The sequence below is a fragment of the Pituophis catenifer genome, unplaced genomic scaffold, assembly GCF_029215685.1.
Source record: "Pituophis catenifer annectens isolate HBS135680 unplaced genomic scaffold, rPitCat1.0.hap2 SCAF_7, whole genome shotgun sequence".
NCBI lineage: Eukaryota > Metazoa > Chordata > Lepidosauria > Squamata > Colubridae > Pituophis > Pituophis catenifer.
Genome location: NW_027256887.1, coordinates 83077556 through 83096426, shown reverse-complemented (window position 1 = coordinate 83096426; position 18871 = coordinate 83077556). Strand labels below are relative to the sequence as shown.

At 43.9% G+C, this 18871-nt stretch overlaps 1 protein-coding gene across 1 annotated transcript in view; it reads right to left on the bottom strand.

Moving 5' to 3' along the window:
- The window catches only part of SOX5 (SRY-box transcription factor 5), a 1010028-nt gene that overhangs the window by 275201 nt on the left and 715956 nt on the right, over nt 1–18871 (bottom strand). The window contains exons 7-8 of the mRNA XM_070946983.1: nt 8329–8501; nt 4857–4925 (exon numbers count right to left, since the gene is read on the bottom strand). Coding sequence (XP_070803084.1) covers nt 4857–4925; nt 8329–8501 — 242 coding nt within the window. The remainder of the gene's footprint in view (nt 1–4856; nt 4926–8328; nt 8502–18871) is intronic.

The window sequence follows — 18871 nt, the reverse complement described above, 5'->3', positions numbered from 1 at the left end:
GGGAAGGAGGCCAGGCAAAGGTTCTCCTCCCCCTCTACAGATCAGCCTATGAATGATGGTCTCCTTTTCGGGAAACGCCGAGAAACTCTGTGATGCCGCCCTGTTACCCTGAATTTTTCCCTCCAGCCAGCAAGATGGAGAGGTACAAAATTTATTTCGCAATGTCTCCCTGTGCTTCCCCGAGGCTGATGTGGGATGTGAGATGTGATTCTGAACATGCCAACGTATCTGAATGGCTCAAAGTCCTTTTCTTATTCGGCTGCGCATTCCTTGATAAGCTGCAAAGCTTCCCACTTATCAGTCACTCAAAGTGACTGCGGCTGTCACTTGTGTACAAAGCGCAATCAGTTTGGAAGCACCGACACCGGCATTTTTCTTCTCAGCTTGAAGCAAACACGTTTTGACTGCTAGTCATTCAATTTTAAAGCATCGTCAATTAGGGGCGGACGGAGATATAAAGAAAACAACGTCCTAAACTCCCTTCACCAGCCAGCAGTAAAAAAATTTATTGTTATCTTGCTTGAATCATCTCTCTCTCTCTCTCTCTTTCTTTCCCTCTCTCTTTTTTCACCTTCCCTCAGCAGAAACGGCCTTTTCTGGCTGCCAAGGAAAAGTGCTCATGACTCCATGTTCTCCACATGGTCGAGATGCGAATCATATGGCGTATTAATGCTCCCCATAGCAGGTCAGTTCAATGGACAAGAGTTTTCATCTCCTCTCTCTGCCCCCTTGGCGTCCTGCTGGGCCATTCCATATGCACAGCATATGGCGGGAAATAAATAAATAAAATAAAAGCATTCTTAAAAATGCCCGCGGTGTAAGAGATGCCTGGGAGTTGGCCACGTTGCAAAAGAGTGGCGGATAGGAGAAGTAAATATCCTTCTTCCCAAGAAAGGACGGAGTCTGGAAACCAAAATGTTTGCTCCAAGGCAGCCTGAATCTTAGAATGCAGGGAAATTGCATTTTGTAGAAAGACCACCAAACCTCACTGGATACAAAATGAGGTGAGGGGATCCTAGGATGGGGTTTATAGCTAAATGGATGGAACTGATAGCAATGGGTGTCAGGCAGTGGTGGGATTCAAGTAATTTAACAACCGGTTCTCTGCCCTAAGATTTCTTCCAACAACCAGTTGGCCAAACTGCTCAGAAAGTTAATAACCGGTTCTCCCAAAGTGGTGCAAACTGGCTGAATCCCACCAGTGGTGTCAGGTCCTGGGTTAGCTAGGAATTTTCTAGGTTAGACACTTGTTTGTTGTCTGGTGTGTTACCAGCACAATTTGTAGAAGGAAAAAAATGTAGACCGTCAGCCCTATGGGATATAAGAGACCCCTCTATATTTATTTTTACTTTTTAAAAACATTCACTGCTTAGCATGCTCAGCTCAGGGCATTGGGAGGTTCAAATGTCACCTTAAAATAAAGTAACAAACAGGGAGGGAGGAGGAAGGAAGGAAGGAAGGAAGGAAGGAAGGAAGGAAGGAAGGAAGGAAGGAGGGAGGGAGGGAGGGAGGGAAAGTCACAGCATGGCATGGCATGGCATAGCATTTGGGAGTTTGCCAAGCTGTAACTCCTCTCTAAGAGCAGGTGGCAGCTGTGGGTAAGAAGGCTTTTTGCACAACTTGAGATTGTACATTAGTGCCAGTGGTGGGTTTCAAAATTTTTTACTACTGGTTCTGTGGGTGTGGCTTGGTGGGCGTGGCATGGCTTGGTCGGCGTGGCAGGGGAAGGATACTGTAAAATCTCCATTCCCACCCCAATCCCCATTTTCTCCCGATCAGCTCGGGACTCGGAAGGCAGAGAATAGATGAGGGCAGGGCCAGTCAGAAGTGGTATTTACCGGTTTTCCAAACTATTCAAAATTTCCGCTACCGGTTCTCCAGAACTGGTCAGAACCTACTGAAACCCACCTCTGATTAGTGCCCATTCTGGGAAGCTCTGCTCCAGGTCGCTTGTGCCCTTGTGATGTCCAGACTGGATTAGTGCAATGTGGTTTATATGGGCTGTTCTTGAGCAACATTCAGAAGTTTCAAATAGCGCAGAATGTGATGATATAGATCAGGGCTGTCAAACTCGTGGCCCGCAGGCCGGATGCGTCACACACTGGTCATGCTAACACTCAGTCTAGCGAAAGGGGGGGGGGGGGAAGTCACGATATGTCATGTGACACGGCCATGACGACGCAAGTTTGACTCCCCTGGTGTAGATAGTTACTGGCACTGATTATTTTGAAGTATGAGACACCATTGCTCTCCAAAGTGTTACTGACTGCTGGTGTGCAGTCAGTGCGTGTGCAATTCAAGGTGTTTGTTGCCACCTTTAAAGACCATCATGGTTTGGGGTCAGGTTATTTACAATACTGTCTTTTCCCAGATCTTGGTTCTACCTGATGAGGGACATGCTCTAGCCACTTTCGCTTTATGGGCTCCAAAAAGAGAGCCCCTTTTCTGTTATGGTGCCCACTTTTTGCAACATCTTTCTCTTAAGATTGTCCCTGTCCCTCAGGGCTTTCTACAAGGCCTTGAAATTTTGGCTTTATGCCTAAACCTGGAGTGGGATAGAGGCTGTCTCCTGGCTGAGAGATAATTGGTTGGATAACGGCTGGCTGCTACATGTTTTATTTTTTTATTTTTTTTATACAGTGTGGTTTATGAATGTTATTTATTGAACTGTAAGCCACATATGTCAGATGGACAGCTACATAAATCAAATCAAATCAGTCAGTCAATAAATCAATCCTCCGACAATACAACTCTCAAAAAATTAGGATAGTTTATGAAATATAAATTAAAATCAATGAACACTTCACACAGCATGCACAAGAATTACTGTGAAGTTAGTCAGCTTTAATAGAAAATTGGCTCTAGGAAGTAGGATTTTAAACAAAGGAGGAGGAGGAGGAGGAGGAGGAGGAGAAGGAGGAGGAGGAGGAGGAGGAGGAGGAGGAGGAGGAGGAGGAGAAAGACAATTGTCTGCATCTTAAATATTCAAACCATAATGTCTTAACATTGATCGCACCATTTTAGCGTCATTTTCTCATAATTTTATCAATTTTGTGATCGGAAATGAGCAGAATTTGGAAAAGCAGTTGGAAAAGACCTCCAACTAAGCCAAAATCTTCTCCTGCACTCAACACGATGGACAAGTTACTACTTCCAGTAGTAAAAAAACGTTTCAGGAAAATATCCTTTGTTGGACCTGTTTACAGCCATAATTTTCCCAATGTACAGAAACCTATTTTTTTCTCTCTTCCCTTTTATGTGAGAAATGCCAACCAATCAAGGAACATAGTGAGAACATTTGCATAACCCTGTGCCTTAGAAGAATATGCAAGGAGATTTGTCTTCTAAACTTCATCCTACCTACCGTCACAGAACAGGATCTTGGATTTACAGCCACAACAGAAATAATTCCCCATCACCTGTATGGTTGGCTATGTGACAGATGGCACTGCCCACATGCTGTGATTTTTCCACACACACAAAAAAAATGTTTCTGTGTGAATGGGCTTCCCATTGTGAGAAGGAACATGAACGACATGGTCCATTCCGTTTATGTACGGTACCAATGTGCCAGCTACCAAGCAAATGAATAGAGTTTCACAGCTGTGATAAATGTGTCTCCAAAAGCCCCTGCAGATGTTTTCCCAAGAAAAGCAGCTGTTCATTTAACACCACGCATCACAAGAAATCAATTGTGGTTACTGACATTGTGAAGATGCATTTAAATCAATTGGGCTTGAGATATGTCTCCCTCAACCCATGTATCTCCTTAGGCCTCTTCCACCCAGCTTTCAATGGACCTCACTCCAGTGGTGGGATTCTACCGGTTCGGACCGGTTCGGGAGAACCGGTAGCTCCGATGATCAGCTGGGAGAAAACCGGTTCGCCCCGACGATCAGATGGGCCCATCCGCCTGCCCGTGCTATTTTCCCACTTTATCTCCTTAGCTGATTCGCTCAGCAGAGCTGATTGCCGTGTGAATCAGTTGTGTTACTCCTCTGAATAAACTCAGAAGTGAAGATTTGTTCAAATTGCGCATCCGTGCGAAGCGCGTGATCACCGAACCGGTTGTTAAGCTGGGAGGATCCCACCACTGCCTCACTCATATAGAATTCAACCAGTATGAACCGATATACCGTATTTTTCCATCTATAAGACACCCCCATGTTTCATGTAGAGTAAGTAAGTAAGCAGACTACAAGCCATCACTGTGCAGAAACCATCTTATTAGAGAGTGAGTAATACAACATCAGGAAATGCATCACAGAAACAATAGAGATGAAACCTAGAGTGGCAATGTGATACAGGAACAACAACTACAATAGAGAGGAATGATAGAGATGCATATAAGGTAGAGGCTCGTCCGGCATGTGCGGCAGAGCTAGAGGACGGGGATGGGCCACACCTTCTTCTCTCGGCCTCCTGTGTATAAGATGCCCCTCCATTTTCAAGTAAATATTTTAAAGAAAATGTAGCATCTTATACAAGGGTGAAACTCACTTACCGGTTTGCAAATGTGAGAGCGGCCACGCGAACCTCCTCCCACGCATGTGCAGAGGGTCAAAAACGGGACGTGATGACTTCCGGGCAGGTGGGCGGAGCCTCCCGCCACCGGCGCTAGCAGTTCGCCTGAGCCGGATAGAACCGTCTGAATTTCACCACTGATCTTATACATAGAAAAATACGGTACACTCCGACCTCAAGTCCCAAAACCTGAATTTAAACCTGACCTCCGTCTACATATACGGAACCCTTCTGTTAATGACTGGCACTGCATCTCTGAATTGAAGACAGTGAAAAGGTATGGAAAATGGACTTGAATAATTGAAATAATGGACAGATTCATAATCTCTGACCTGGATCTGTTGCTGAAGCAGGTTGATTTTGTGTTGTTGTTGCAGAAGTTGCTGCTGCTGTCTTGCAATCTGTAGGGTCAACACACGTACATGTAATTTAATAGCCCGTGCATGTATGTATGTTTGCATCCGTGCGCGTGTCTGTCTCAAAAGACCAATGTTTCTAAATCGGCTTAGGTCTTTGCCCATAAACAGTCTTGTTCAAATTAAAACCATTGATACACCCATTCTATTACCCAATAAAGTGTTGATTATGTGTAGCAGTCATAGTTGAACACTTGTTCTTACACTGGAAAAAAAAGTGATTTCGGATAGGAGTGGTTGGAAATTACTAAGAATATTAGAAGGCTTGTGATGGATGACAATGGTAAATACCCATGAAAGCCGTAGCATTTTCTAACTTGTGTTCCTCGGCCACTGGAACAGTAACAGTAACAGAGTTGGAAGGGACTTTGGAGGTCATTTAGTCCAACCCCCTGCTCATGCAGGAGACCTGTAGTAGGGATTCGAACCACCGAACTGCTGACCTTTGATCGACAAGCTCACTGATAGCATAGGAGTTGACATTCACCGTCATAATGATAAGTAGTCCCTGATCACTTCAACCCCCATAAATCTGTTTAATTCCTTTTAATTTTGTCCAAGTTGCAGATTATATCTCCATTTATTTTTGCCTTGTGTTGATCCTTTGATCCTAAAAAATTATCTTGATTTTGTTCAGGTTGGATGAAGAAGGCTTTTTTTTTTTAGTCTGTATGTAGTAAAAATTAATTTATTATTAAATTATTAAATTTAAAATGATTATTACATTTAATAATCATCAATATAATAATAAGAACCTTGGTGGCGCAGCGGCTAAAGTGCTGTTAAAGTAACGCCAGCTGCCTGCAATTATTGCAAGTTCAAATCTCACCAGGCTCAAGGTTGACTCAGCCTTCCATCCTTTCGAGGTAGGTAAAATGAGGACCCGAATTGTGGGGGCAATAAGCTGACTTTGTGTAAAAAGAACACCGCTGGGGGGGGGGAAAGCCCTATTAAGCAGGTATATACAAAAGTATGAAGGCTATTGCTTAACGCATTGTAAGCCGCCCTGAGTCTCCGGAGAAGGGCGGCATATAAATCAATCAAACAAACAAACAAACAAACAAACAAACAAACAAACAAATAATAAGCTTAAAATAAAATTATTAAAAATTATAAACTATTTTGCAAATGAGGTGGAGAAAATTTCAGATTTGGATTAAAGGAAGGGGGGGGAAAACCCTCTTGATCCATCCAAATGGAAGATCCTTCAGATATTTAGTTTCAGTTAGGAGTTCTCAACCTTGGCAGCTTGAAGATGGATGGACTTCAACTCCCAGAATTCCCCTGCCAGCTAGGGGGAATTCTATTTCCTACCCACCCCCCATCCACCCATCTTCAAGCTGCCAAGGTTGAGAAATAATGGTTTAAGCCAAGGGTAAATGTTACCAAATTCCAATTTCTCCCATTCCAGGTCAGTTTGTCCAATCTGGAAGGAGGCCCATTTTTTACTCCGCTATAAATGAATTCTAATCCTAAATTTGGGAAGACCCCAATTTTTCTGACGTGGAATTTGATGTTTGCCTCTTCTGATTGTCAGTTGTGAACTAGGCAATGAGGTTGGCTTATTATGTTATGCAGATCCACATCCTTATTGCGTACGGCTGAGTGTGATATGGGCAAACACAGAAAATTATGTTGAATAAACCATGGTTCAGTTTAAACATGGGTAGGAATGTCTAGTGAATATACCAGAGGTGGGATTCACTTATCTTCTCTACCGGTTTGCAAATGTGAGCGCGCGCTCTGTGCATGCCCATGACCTTCCACGCATGTGCAGCGCTCACGCATTACATCCGGCTGGGTTGGCAAAGCCTCCTGCAGGCGCCACTACCAATTTGCCCGAACCGGACAGAACCGGCTGAATCCCACCACTGGAATATACCCAATGAATTTCAGAATGGAAGAAGGCTCGAGATTTTACTGCGCATATTACGACAGTACAAGAAAGTATCAGAAGCCAAACATCCATGTAAAAACACTTTATACATAGTCAAGTCAGTAATTCTAAAGTCCAGGTAGTCCTCGACTTATAGTCATTCACTTAATGGCCTTTTGAACTTACAACAGCATTGAAAAAAAAAAGTGATTTGTGACCATTTTTCACACTTATGACTGTTGCAGCATCTCCATGGCCACATGACCAAAATTGGGGCACGATTGGCATGAATTTTTGACAATTGCACTGTCCTGGGGTCGTATTTGTTGAAACAAGCCTTTAAAATATTGGCAGGTAGTCCTCAATTTACAACGGTTCGTTTAGTGACCATTTGAAGTTACAACAGCACTGAAAAAAAAAGTGAGCTATGACCTATTTTCTCACTCACGGCCGTTGCAGCATCCCCATGGTAACGTGATCAAAATTCAGACGCTTGACCATTGATTCGTATTTATGACCGTTGCAGTGTCCCGGGGTCATGCAATCCCTTTTTGCGACCTTCTGACTAGCAAAGTCAATAGGGAAGCCAGATTCACTCAACCATTGTGTTGCTAACTTAATATTTTATTTATTTATTTTATTTTATTTTATTTTTAATTTGATTTATATGCCACCCTTCTCCGGAGACTCAGGGCGGCTTACAATGTGTTAAGCAATAGCCTTCATACTTTTGTATATTTATACAAAGTCAGCTTATTTCCCCCACAATCTGGGTCCTCATTTTACCTACCTTTGAAAGGATGGAAGGCTGAGTCAACCTTGAGCCTGGTAAGGTTCGAACCTGCAGTAATTGCAGGCAGCTGTGTTAATAACAGGGTGCTTTAAACCACTGTACTACCAAGGCTCTAATAATTCTCTTAACAACTGTGGCAAGAAAGCCTCGTAAAATGAGACATACAACTCATTTAACAAGTGCCTCACTTAGTAAAAGAAATGTTGGGCTCAATCGAGATCGTACGTCGAGGACTACCGGCATTATAAAATTTAATGGAGTCAGATTTAAATGGATTGAAACTGAAAGAGTGGGGAGGAAAGAACATTTAAGGTGCCTTGCCCCTACTCTTGTTTCTCAACCCTATTCTTTTGATAGGGCTACATGGGGCCGCCCCCTGATCTTTGGGGCAGGGAAGTAAGAGCAGGATTAGGGGGTGGGGTGGTTTTAAGTACCCCACTTCAAACACACTCTCCATAATTTGGACAATATCATTATGTCAAAAACTCTGGGATCTGCTCCTCTCTTCCACTGCATGCTGAAAATAACACCTCCTGTTGTATATTCCATTTAACTTTCTTTTTTTTCCCTTTTTTTAAATCTTCCCAGCCCTCTGGGAACAGTTCCGTGAATATTTCAGCCCCTCTTAGAAATAAAGACGCGTTAATAGAGTGCTAATCTCCTGCCTCCCCGATGCCAAAGCAGGACTAGATTAAAAGTCCCTTTTAATAACCGCTCACCTGTTCTTGCTGCTGCTTGGCCAGCTCCATTTGCTGGCGCTGCTTCTCAATTTGCGAGGCCGCCAATTTCTTCTGCTCGTCGTGAGCCGCCAGCAGCTGCTCCCGCAAACTGGTCAGCTGATTGATCATGCCCATAAGCTGCCTCTCTTTCTCCGCTAGGCTCTCTGGAGTCCCTGAGCATCATATGGTGACCAAAAAAAAAAAAGAAAAAAGAAAATAGGCAAAAGGAGAAAAGAGGAGAGGGAAGAGAATCAGAAATGAGATCTGGGTACGGTTCCAAGCCAACGTGCCTTGTAAAGCAGAAAATGCCTTTTGCAGCACACAACAGCACCATCAAATGATTTACTCCCCCCTCCTTCCTTTTTTTTTAAAAAAATTGTCCTACCTTTGCTGCCTATCCATAGATCAAGGTTTTATTTTTATTTTATTTATTTATTTTATTTCGTCAAGCATGTATTTTATGACAGATACAGGTGTAAACATAATTATAAATACATGAAAAGGATACAAATAAAAGGAAACATTAGGACAGGGACGGTAGGCACGCTGGTGCGCTTATGAACACCTAGGGGTGAAATCTACTTACCTTCCTTACCGGTTCAGAAGCGCATGCACCTCACATGTCAGGTGCATGTGTGCACCTTCTGTGCATGCGCAGAAGGTAAAAAAAACATTACTTCCTGGTTAAAACCAGGAAGTAATGACACCCTGGCAGCGATCGCTACCGGATCGCCGAAGCACAGGGAAAAATCGCTACCGGATCGGGCAGTCTGGTCTGATCCGGGAACATTTCACCCCTGTGCACGTCCCCTTACAGACCTCTTAGGAATGGGGTGAGGTCTACAGTAGACAGTCTAAGGTTAAAGTTTTGGGGATTTGGGGAAGAAATCACAGAGTCAGGTAGTGCATTCCAGGCATTGACCGCTCTGTTGCTGAAGTTGTATTTTTTGCCGTCTAGTTTGCATCGGTTTACCATGAGTTTGTATCTATTGTGTGCTTTTGTATTGTTTTGGTTGAAGCTGAAGTAGGAGATGATTGTAGCAGATGATTTTATGTACTATGGTTAGGTCAGACCGAAGATAGAGAAGTTCTAAGTCAGTGATGGCTAACCTTTTTGCCGTCGTGTGCCAAAAGTGGGGGGAGGGCGGGGGGATCGTGCGCGTGCGTGCCCACACCCATAATTCAATGCCCACCCGTGCCCCACCCTCCTGCGCACGTGCACGTGCTCCTCCTGCGCTCCCCCCATTTTTGGCATGCGATGGCACAGTGGCCCCGTTTTTCACTCTCCCCAGGCTCCAGAGGCTTTCTAGGCGCCTGGGGAGGGCAAAAACAACCTTCCTCAACACCCCCGGGAGGCCCTCTGGAGGCCGGAAACAGCCCATTTTTCAACTTCCGGTGGGCCCGGAAGGCCCGAAAATCAGCTGGCTGGTGGGCACATGTGTGCTGGAGTTGAACTCCTGTGCCCTCAGATATGGCTCCGCGTGCCACCTGTGGCACCCGTGCCATAGGTTCGCCATCACAGTTCTAAGTTGTCTAAGCCCAACTTCTTGATCTATGAATACATGTATATAGTAATGAGTTTCCTGCAGGTTCCTCACTTTCCAGCCAAGGGGAGGACCTCAATGGACTGTAGGTGCTTTTATTTTCAGTTTGATAACTTTATTGTTGTTTAGCCAGTAGGCCATCTCAAAATACAGAACGTAAAGCACGGAAACCTTAGTAAAACCATATGCAAAAAATGGAATGGAAGAAACAGATGAAATAAAAAGAATGGAAATCAATAATTCTGTCACCCCGACAATTGATCTCAATCAGACCCACATCTGCAGATCTCAAGGGAACTATTTTGTTCAAATAAAGGGCTGTGTTATGTGTGGCTTTTGAATTCTGACCACACATGAAATACATTGTTTTAATATAAGGGTCCCAATAGGTCTAATTGTCTAATGTCATTGGATTTGAAAGGAGCAGTAAATAAATTTGATGATAGTTAGATAGATAGATAGATAGATAGATAGATGATAGATAGATAGATGATAGATAGATAGATAGATAGATAGATAGATAGATAGATAATGATAAATAGATAGATGATAGATAGATAGAGATGATAGATGATAGATAAATAGATAAGGTAGATGATAGGTAGATGATAAATAGATAGATGATAGATGATAGATGATAGATAGATGATAGATAGATATGATAGATGATAGATGATAAATAGATAGATGATAGATATGATAGATGATAGATGATAAATAGATAGATGATAGGTAGATGATAGATTAGATAGATAGATAGATAGATAGATAGATAGATAGATAGATAGATAGATAGATAGATAGATAGATATGATAGGTGATAAATCAATTGATCGATCGATAGATTCATAGGATTAGGGGGTGTCAAACTCTGGATCCGGCCTGCGGGGTGCTTAGATCTGGCCCGCAGGTCTGCCCTGGAAACAGCAAAGGACTGGCCCACAATGCCTCTGCCAGAGAAAACCGGAGCTTGGGAGGGTCGTATGCAGCCCTCCTGAGCTCCGTTTTCACTGGCAGAGGGTTGCAGGAGACCATCGCAGCCGAAAACGGAGCTCGGGAGCCCATTTTCACTGGCAGAGCACTTGGGCTGCCACAGGTGCCCCCGACATGAGTGATGTTGAGTTGGCCACGCCCACCTGGCCACACACACACACACACACACACACACACACACACACACACACCCTCCCGAGGTCAAATACAACCCTGATGCAGCCCTCAATGGAATTGAGTTTGACACTCCTGGATTAGAGGATTGAAAGTGGTCCCTGAAACCATCAAGTCCAACCCTCTGCTCAATACAGGAATTCAAATCAAAGCATCTCAGACAGAGGACTGTCAACCCTTTGCTTGAAAGTTCTTTGGTGAATGGGAGTCCACCACCTCTCTGGATAATTGGAACCACTCCTGTGCTGCTTTTACTGTTTGTAAGTTTTTTTCCCCCCTAGCCTTTAACCACATTATACTTTCTTAGAATTTATTCCATCCCCCTCTATTCTGGGATAAGAGAAAACAGGTCACGCTCTTCCTCTTTGTGACATCTTTTCAAATACTTGAAAAGTGCTAGTCCCTTTCAGTTGTGTTTTCTCGAGGAAAAAAAAAAAGTGCTGTACTGATTTTCTTATTCTTTCCTTGTAGCTTCCTTAGTTTTCTGCTCTGTACTGATTCCATTTGATGTGAATCTTTTTGAAAGCCCAGTTTTAAGTTACGGTGCCATACATGAAGCAAAAATATTATATCCTGAAATTTGGAAGGCGTATTTGGATCGATGCAACCATATGTTGTATTTATCTTTTTAAAAGCTAAGTCTCACTGCTGATTCATATTCCGGTTTTTATCGTCTGCAGTTCCAACACATTTTTCCACCAGGTTAAGTATCCTCCATCCGATACCTGCATATCTGAATCCCTCAGTGAAAGATTTGGCATCTTGGCAATTGATTTTTATTCTGTTATTTTTAGCTTTAATTTAACAAGGTCATCTGAATTTTGTTTTGATCTTCTAGAGTATTAGCTACCCCATCAGTTTTGTGTCATAACAATATTTGGGACTAATAAACATATCGTCCACCTCTTCATTCAAATCACCGAGACACAACACTTAATAGTTTACTCGTAACACAACAGTGATGAGCCCGGTTTAAGTGTGGTTTTTCCCACCAACAATGGAGCAATTGACAGACATGCCATGAAGACCACACTTAACTAATATAATAATCAATATGTTTTACCGTACTTTGTCAACTGGATCATGTATGAAATCCTAGGAACGTATACTTAATCAGTTTCTGGACTAGTAGTGGACAAAAATTCGTACGAGCCTAATTTTGTCAACGCTAACTGGCAATAGGTTTCTAGGGTTTAAGCCAGGTGACTAGGGAATATCTCCACCTTTCTGGGGATGCTGAAGGTTGAACCAGGATTTCTCTGCAAGCAAAACTGTGCTTTATTACTGGGTTAGGCTCCCTATCTGTTGAAGGAAACTCAGTATGAGCTTCTTGTAGTAACACCACCTAGCATTTTACACTGTTGAATGGGAAATTGGAGTTATAGTTCCAATAAAAGAATAACAGAGTTGGAAGAGACCTTGGAGGAGGTCTCTATACCCGTAATGGTGAACCTATGGCACACGTGCCACAGGTGGCACACAGAGCCATATCTGTGAGCGCACGAGCGTTGCCCTAGCTCAGCTCCAGCGTACATGTGCGTGCCGGCCAGCTGATTTTCGGGCCTTCCGGGCCCACCGGAAGTCGGGAAACGGGCTTTTTCTGGTCTCCGGAGGGCCTCCGGGGGGGAAGGGGAGGCCGTTTTGACCCTCCCCAGGCTCCTAGAAAGCCTCTGGAGTCTGGGAAAGTGAAAAACGGGCCTTCCGGTCCCACCAGAAGTCGGGAAACGGACTGTTTCCAGCCTCTGGAGGGCCTCGGGGGGGGGAAGGCTGTTTTCGCCCACCCCAGGCTCCAAAAAAGCCTCTGGAGCCTGGGGAGGGTGAAAAATGGGCCTACTGTGCCATCATGTGCCAAAAGCGGGGGGAGCGGGGGGGGCCACACGTGCATGCGCAGGGCACATTAAATTATGGGTGTGGGCATGCACACAACCCCCCTGCTCCCCTGCTTTTGGCACGCGATGACAAAAAGGTTAGCAATCACTGCCCTATACCATTTTAAACAAGTGGTTATCCAACATCTTCTTAAAAACCTCCAGTGTTGGAGCATTCACAAGTTCTGGAGCAAATTGTTCCACTGATTAATTGTTCTAACTGTCAGGAAATTTCTCCTTAGTTCTAGGTTGCTTCTCTCCTTGATTAGTTTCCACCCATTGCTTCTTGTTCTACCCTCAGGTGCTTTGGAGAATAGTTTGACTCCCTCTTCTTTGTGGCAGCCCCTGAAATATTGGAACACTGCTATCATGTCTCCCCTAATCCTTCTTTTCATTACACTAGACATACCCAGTTCCAGTAACCATTCTTCTTAAACCTCATCAGTACCACGTTTACAATAGGAACCTCTAAATCTACATAGACCAACAAAAATTCATCCATCCACAAAAGAAAAACTCTCCATTCCACTGGACCTGGTGGGAGAATATAAATTTTGCCAGGAAAAAAACAAGTAAAAAAATATATCAGTGTAAGCATGAGTCCCAAACAAGTAAAAATATGCCTTCATTGTTAATAATAATTTAAAAAACCCAACCCAAGCCCTGCCATTCACAGGGACATGAATTTTACTTATTTGCTTGTGAGAGATTTATATAAAAAGACATTTCCCCCAACTAGGCACTTCATATGCTCAGCTTGTCATATCTACTCAATGTATGTGCTTTAATTTCTCTCTCTCACTCATGCACCCTTCTCTATCCAGTCTCCATGTTCAATCCCTCATTGTTTCGCCCCACATTTGTCTTATCTCTACTTCGCTTCCCACGTGCCCTTGGTTTTCTCACCAACAATATGTGGGGTCATCCTCTTGGCTGACCCTCAAAGTCACAGCATTTTGGAGTTCTTGAAGAAAACACCAGCTCTTAGGGCAGGGTGTTTGAGGAAGAAAAAAAAGAAACACCTGAAATTCTTGAACACACGCATAAAATTGTTTTGCAGCGTTTTATGAACACGAAGCCTCCTTGTTGTTGTCTACAATTTCCAGACTAAGTGGCAGAAGTTCCCACAAGAAAAGATACCAGAATGAAAAACAGAGCGTTAACACAACCCTGGAACACTTTCACAAAACAAATTGCCCTTTACCTGTGGCCTTTTTCTCTAGAATTCTCTTCTCTCATGAAATAAACATCTAACGTAATTTCTCTTTCATCATATTGGATGAGAACTGATAGGGGCAAAAAGGAGATTTTCTTTTCTTTTCTTTTCTTTTCTTTCTTTCTTTTTTTTTTTTTGAGAAAACGCATGGCATTATTTCTGATAATACAAGTGAATACTATTTATGCTGTCAACCCAGTAACATTGCCTCCCATGCCTGACTTTAATGAAACCCTCAAAATATATATTTGCCGTGTCTGACTTTACTGAAACCCACATAAATGCAGTTGCCGCGCTTTGTGTGTAGAGAACAGTGGCACATGATCACCTGTTTGTAGTTAAGAAGAAGCATTTCTGGTTTTTATTTCTAACAGTATTGATGAATAAGGAGCTATTGGCCACAGTGGCTAAGTGCAGTATTGCAGGCAAACTTTGCCCACAGTCTGGAGTTTGATCCTGACCGGCTCAAGGTTGACTCAGCCTTCCAACCTTCTGAGGTCAGAATTTAATTTAATTTCATTAATTCAATTTATATGCCGCCCCTCTCCGAAGACTCCGAAAATGAGGACTCGGATTATTGGGGGCAAAGATGCTGACTCAGTAAACCGCTTAGAGAGGCCTGTAAAGCACCGTGAAGTGGTATATATAATTCTAAGTGCTATTGTTATTGTTATTGCTAAGGTGTTTCTACAATCAGGGGTGGGCTTCAAAAATTTAGCAAGGGGTTCTCTGCCCGGTTGCTGGGTGGGTGTGGTCATGGTGGGCGTGGCCTAGTCAGCCTCCTGCACCATGGCGGGGGGGGGGGCGGGTTTGCCCTCTCTGGGCTCCGGAGGCTTTCCTTGAGACTCCGGGAGGGCAAAAATGGCCTCCCCAGGCTCCGGAGGCCCTCTCCAGGCCTGTTTCTGGCCTTCCCAAATTTCCAGTAGGCCCTCCCCAAGCCTCCTCGCACACCCTGCATTTACCTGCATCCAAAACAGGCCACATGGGGACTCCTGGGAGAGGCGGGGCAGGGTGAGTGGGGCCAGCCAGGAGTGGGATTTGGGGGTTCTCCAAACTGAATCTTAGCTACAGGTTCTCCCGAAACCTTGCGAACCCCCAGCAGCCCACCCCTGGCCACAATGATGGATTTGATACTTGGACATGGAAATCATCAGAAAGAATATTTCACTGAAAAAGTTATTTTAAAGAATTTAGCTCTTTTTCCTCTTTGTTCCCCACACAAAAATAGTGTAGCTACTTCTTTTTCAGCTGCAAGATGAGGTATTGAGAAACACTGATTAACAAGTTTAAAAAGATTAAAAAGAACATTAGAAATGATATAAAATATTTAATACTTCACATAATTACGGAGGCTAGATTAGCGGTAGCACAACTTTGGAAAATAGATCGATTGCCAACCGATCAGGAGCTAATACAAAAGATATACACATGCGCAGAAATGGACAAATTAACTTTAGAGTTACAGGATAAGGAGGACTCAAAATATTTTACAATATGGAATAGATGGTACCAGTGGATAAATCAGAGGAGGGGAAATGGGTAGAGATGAAATTTAGAAGAAATTAATATAATTAAAAACTGCACTGTCAGATAGATAGAAAATGAAATATGTCACTGTAGGTTTGTATATATGTATATATAATAATAACAGAAATTAGTTAGTAGGTGAAGTTGTGTACTGTATATGTAAATTTGTTTCTTGACTAAGAGAAACTTGTATGTTTTAAATGTTTTTTAAGAATGAATAAAGTTTTGTTTTTAAAATAAAAAAAAAGAGAGAAACACTGATTAACAAGTCATATATTTTAAATTTAATTTATCAAAGCATTTAGACCAGCGGCCCCCAACTTTTTGGGCACCAGGAACCAGTTCCATGGTGAGAGGTTTTTCCGTGGACTGGAGAGGGCCTGGTTTTGCATGCTGTCTGTATCCTGCGGCTGGGGCTTCGCTTGTTTGCATGGCCTGGTTTCTGGCATGCCATGGCCCAGTGCCGGTCCATAGACTGGGGGTTGGGGACCCCTGATTTAGACAAAACAGTATGGAAGAAAACTATGGAAATAGGCAAGAGAGGAAACATGGAATCTGAACCAAATGTCAAAGCAGCAATTGCCAACCAACCCAAAGCAATTTATTTTGCAACTCTCCAGAAGAGAGTTCTCCTGTCCCAAATCAACCAAACCAATTCCTTTGAAAGCACATAATAGCCACGCTGTAAGACAGGGGTCTCCAACCTTGGCAACTTTACGACTTGTGGACTTCAACTCCCAGAATTCCCCAGCCAGCATGCGCTGGCTGCGGAATTCTGGGAGTTGAAGTCCACAAGTCGTAAAGTTGCCAAGGTTGGAGACCCCTGCTCTAAGAGAAGCTCTATTCACCACCCTCTCTGCCCTCCGTTGGCATTTCAACTGGGGGATTCTGGAACGAATGTCCTGCTTCCAGATGAATGTGAGTTTGTATCTCTATGTGTGAGATAGATAGATGATAAGTAGATAGGTAGGTAGATAGACAGACAGACAGATAGATGAGTATGTGTGTGTGCTTCTGGGTGGAGGTACGTAGTTATAGGTAGGTAGGTAGGTAGGTAGGTAGGTAGGTAGGTAGATAGATAGATAGATAGATAGATAGATAGATAGATAGATAGATAGATAGATAGAGCTGGCTAGCTAGCTAGCTAGCTAGATGGATGGATGGATGGATGGATGGATGGATGGATGGATGGATGATAGATTAGATAGATAATAGCTAGAAGCTAGCTAGATGAGAGATTAGATAGATGAGAGAGAGAGAGAGAAAGAGAGAGAGAGAGAGACAGACAGACAGACAGAGACACACACAGAGAGAGATGATTGATATGTCAGCTAGGAATGTTTGACACCATTTCTGGCATATGTAGATGGATCTCAGTTAGGGGAGACTCCTCTTAAACAAAGCAACTGCCAAAAGACTCTGTAAATTTATGCCAAGGAGTCATTGGAATATGTGATGGTGGCTGGCTGGGGAATTCTAGCAGTTGAAGTTCATATATTTGAAAGTTTCCAAGGTTGAGAAACGCTGGGCTAGGGGGCACTGATCTCACCATATCTTCCCCAACTGCCCCGCAAAAGGAAAAGGAAGTCTGGAAGAGATAATTGGTCTAACCAAACAATTCATTGTTCATCATTAAGTATAGCAGAGTATCAGAGCTGGATGGCTAGATCCCACAAACATAAAATGTTTTCTTTCTATGGATTCCAGACTACAGATTAGACTGGGAACTTGAAGGGTAGAATGTGCATGTCTTTTATGTTAATGCTGAGGGTTTCATGCTGCCCATTTTCGACATCCAGATCTTCCTTCAGCTGATTTATGCCGAGGACCAGGACTAGGATAAATATTTCTTCTTCCTTTGAACTCCCTCCCTACCATCCTGGAGAGTCATTTCATTGCTCTACATCAGGGGTGTCAAACTCTATTTCATTGAGGGCTCCATCAGGGTTGTGTTTTACCTCAGGGGGCCAGGGTGGGCGTGGCCAGGGTGGGCGTGACATCACTCCTGTCGGGGGTGCCTGTGGCGGCCCAAGCCATCTGCCTGCGAAAACGGGCTCCCAAGCTCCGTTTTTGGATGCAATGGCCTCATGCAACCCTCTGCCAGTGAAAACAGAGCTCCAGAGGGCCGCCGGTGGTCCTCCCGAGCTCCATTTTCACTGGCAGAGGCACCATTGGCCAGTCCTTCATTGTTTCCAGGGCGGCCCCACGGGCCAAATCTAAGCAACCGGTGGGCCAGATCTGGGCCCCGGGCATTGAGTTAACACCCCTGCTCTACATGATTTCTTGAATTCAGAAGAAATAGCCTAGAATCCAGGGGTGAAATCCAGCAGGTTCTGACCGGTTCTGGAGAACCGGTAGCGGAAATTTTGAGTAGTTTGGAAAGCCGGCAAAAACCACCTCTGGCTGGCCCCAGAGTGGGGTGGGAATGGAGATTTTGCAGTATCCTTCCCTCAGGAATGGGGATTTTGCAGTATCCTTCCCCTGGAATGGGGTGGGAATGGAGATTTTGCAGTATCCTTCCCCTGTCACGCCCACCAAGCCACACCACGCCCACCAAGCCACACCCACAGAACCAGTAGTAAAAAAAAATTGGATTTCACCACTGCTAGAATCTGTTTCTCAATCACTATGCTGATTTGCAGAATAGCCTACAGAATAGCCTATTTAAGAAAGAACTCTTCTATACATTGCATTGAAGAATGTTAATTGTTGCTGATTTTCTATCTTCTGTTTAACTCAGAGGTGGGCTGCTTCCGGTTTGGACCGGTTCTCCTGAACCAGTTGTTCCGATTCTGCACGGATCGGAGATCGCACCACTGGCTGACCCCGCCCCTGCCCATTTTTCGGGCTGCTTAAGACAAATTTTCTTGCCAAAATCAGCCCGAAAAATGGCCTGAAAACAGCCAAAAAACCCAGCTAAAAACAGGGCATTTTCAGGCTGATTTTTGGTCCAAAACAGCCCACAAAACGGCCTGAAAATGGCCTGAAAACAGCCGAAAAAAGCTGGCTGTGAGATGAAGAGAAGCCAGGTGAGCCAGACCCAGATGTGTCCTGGATCCCCTCGTCATGGAAGCAGCAACCTCACATTCTTCCCCTCTCTACTAGCCCCCTTCTTCGCATGGGATCGCCCAGCAATGGAGAGGGAGAGGGAGAAGGGGGCAGCGTTTCTGTGTGCTGCCGTTTCTGTGGGGTGCTCTCCCCTCAATGCTAGCGGCCACTGC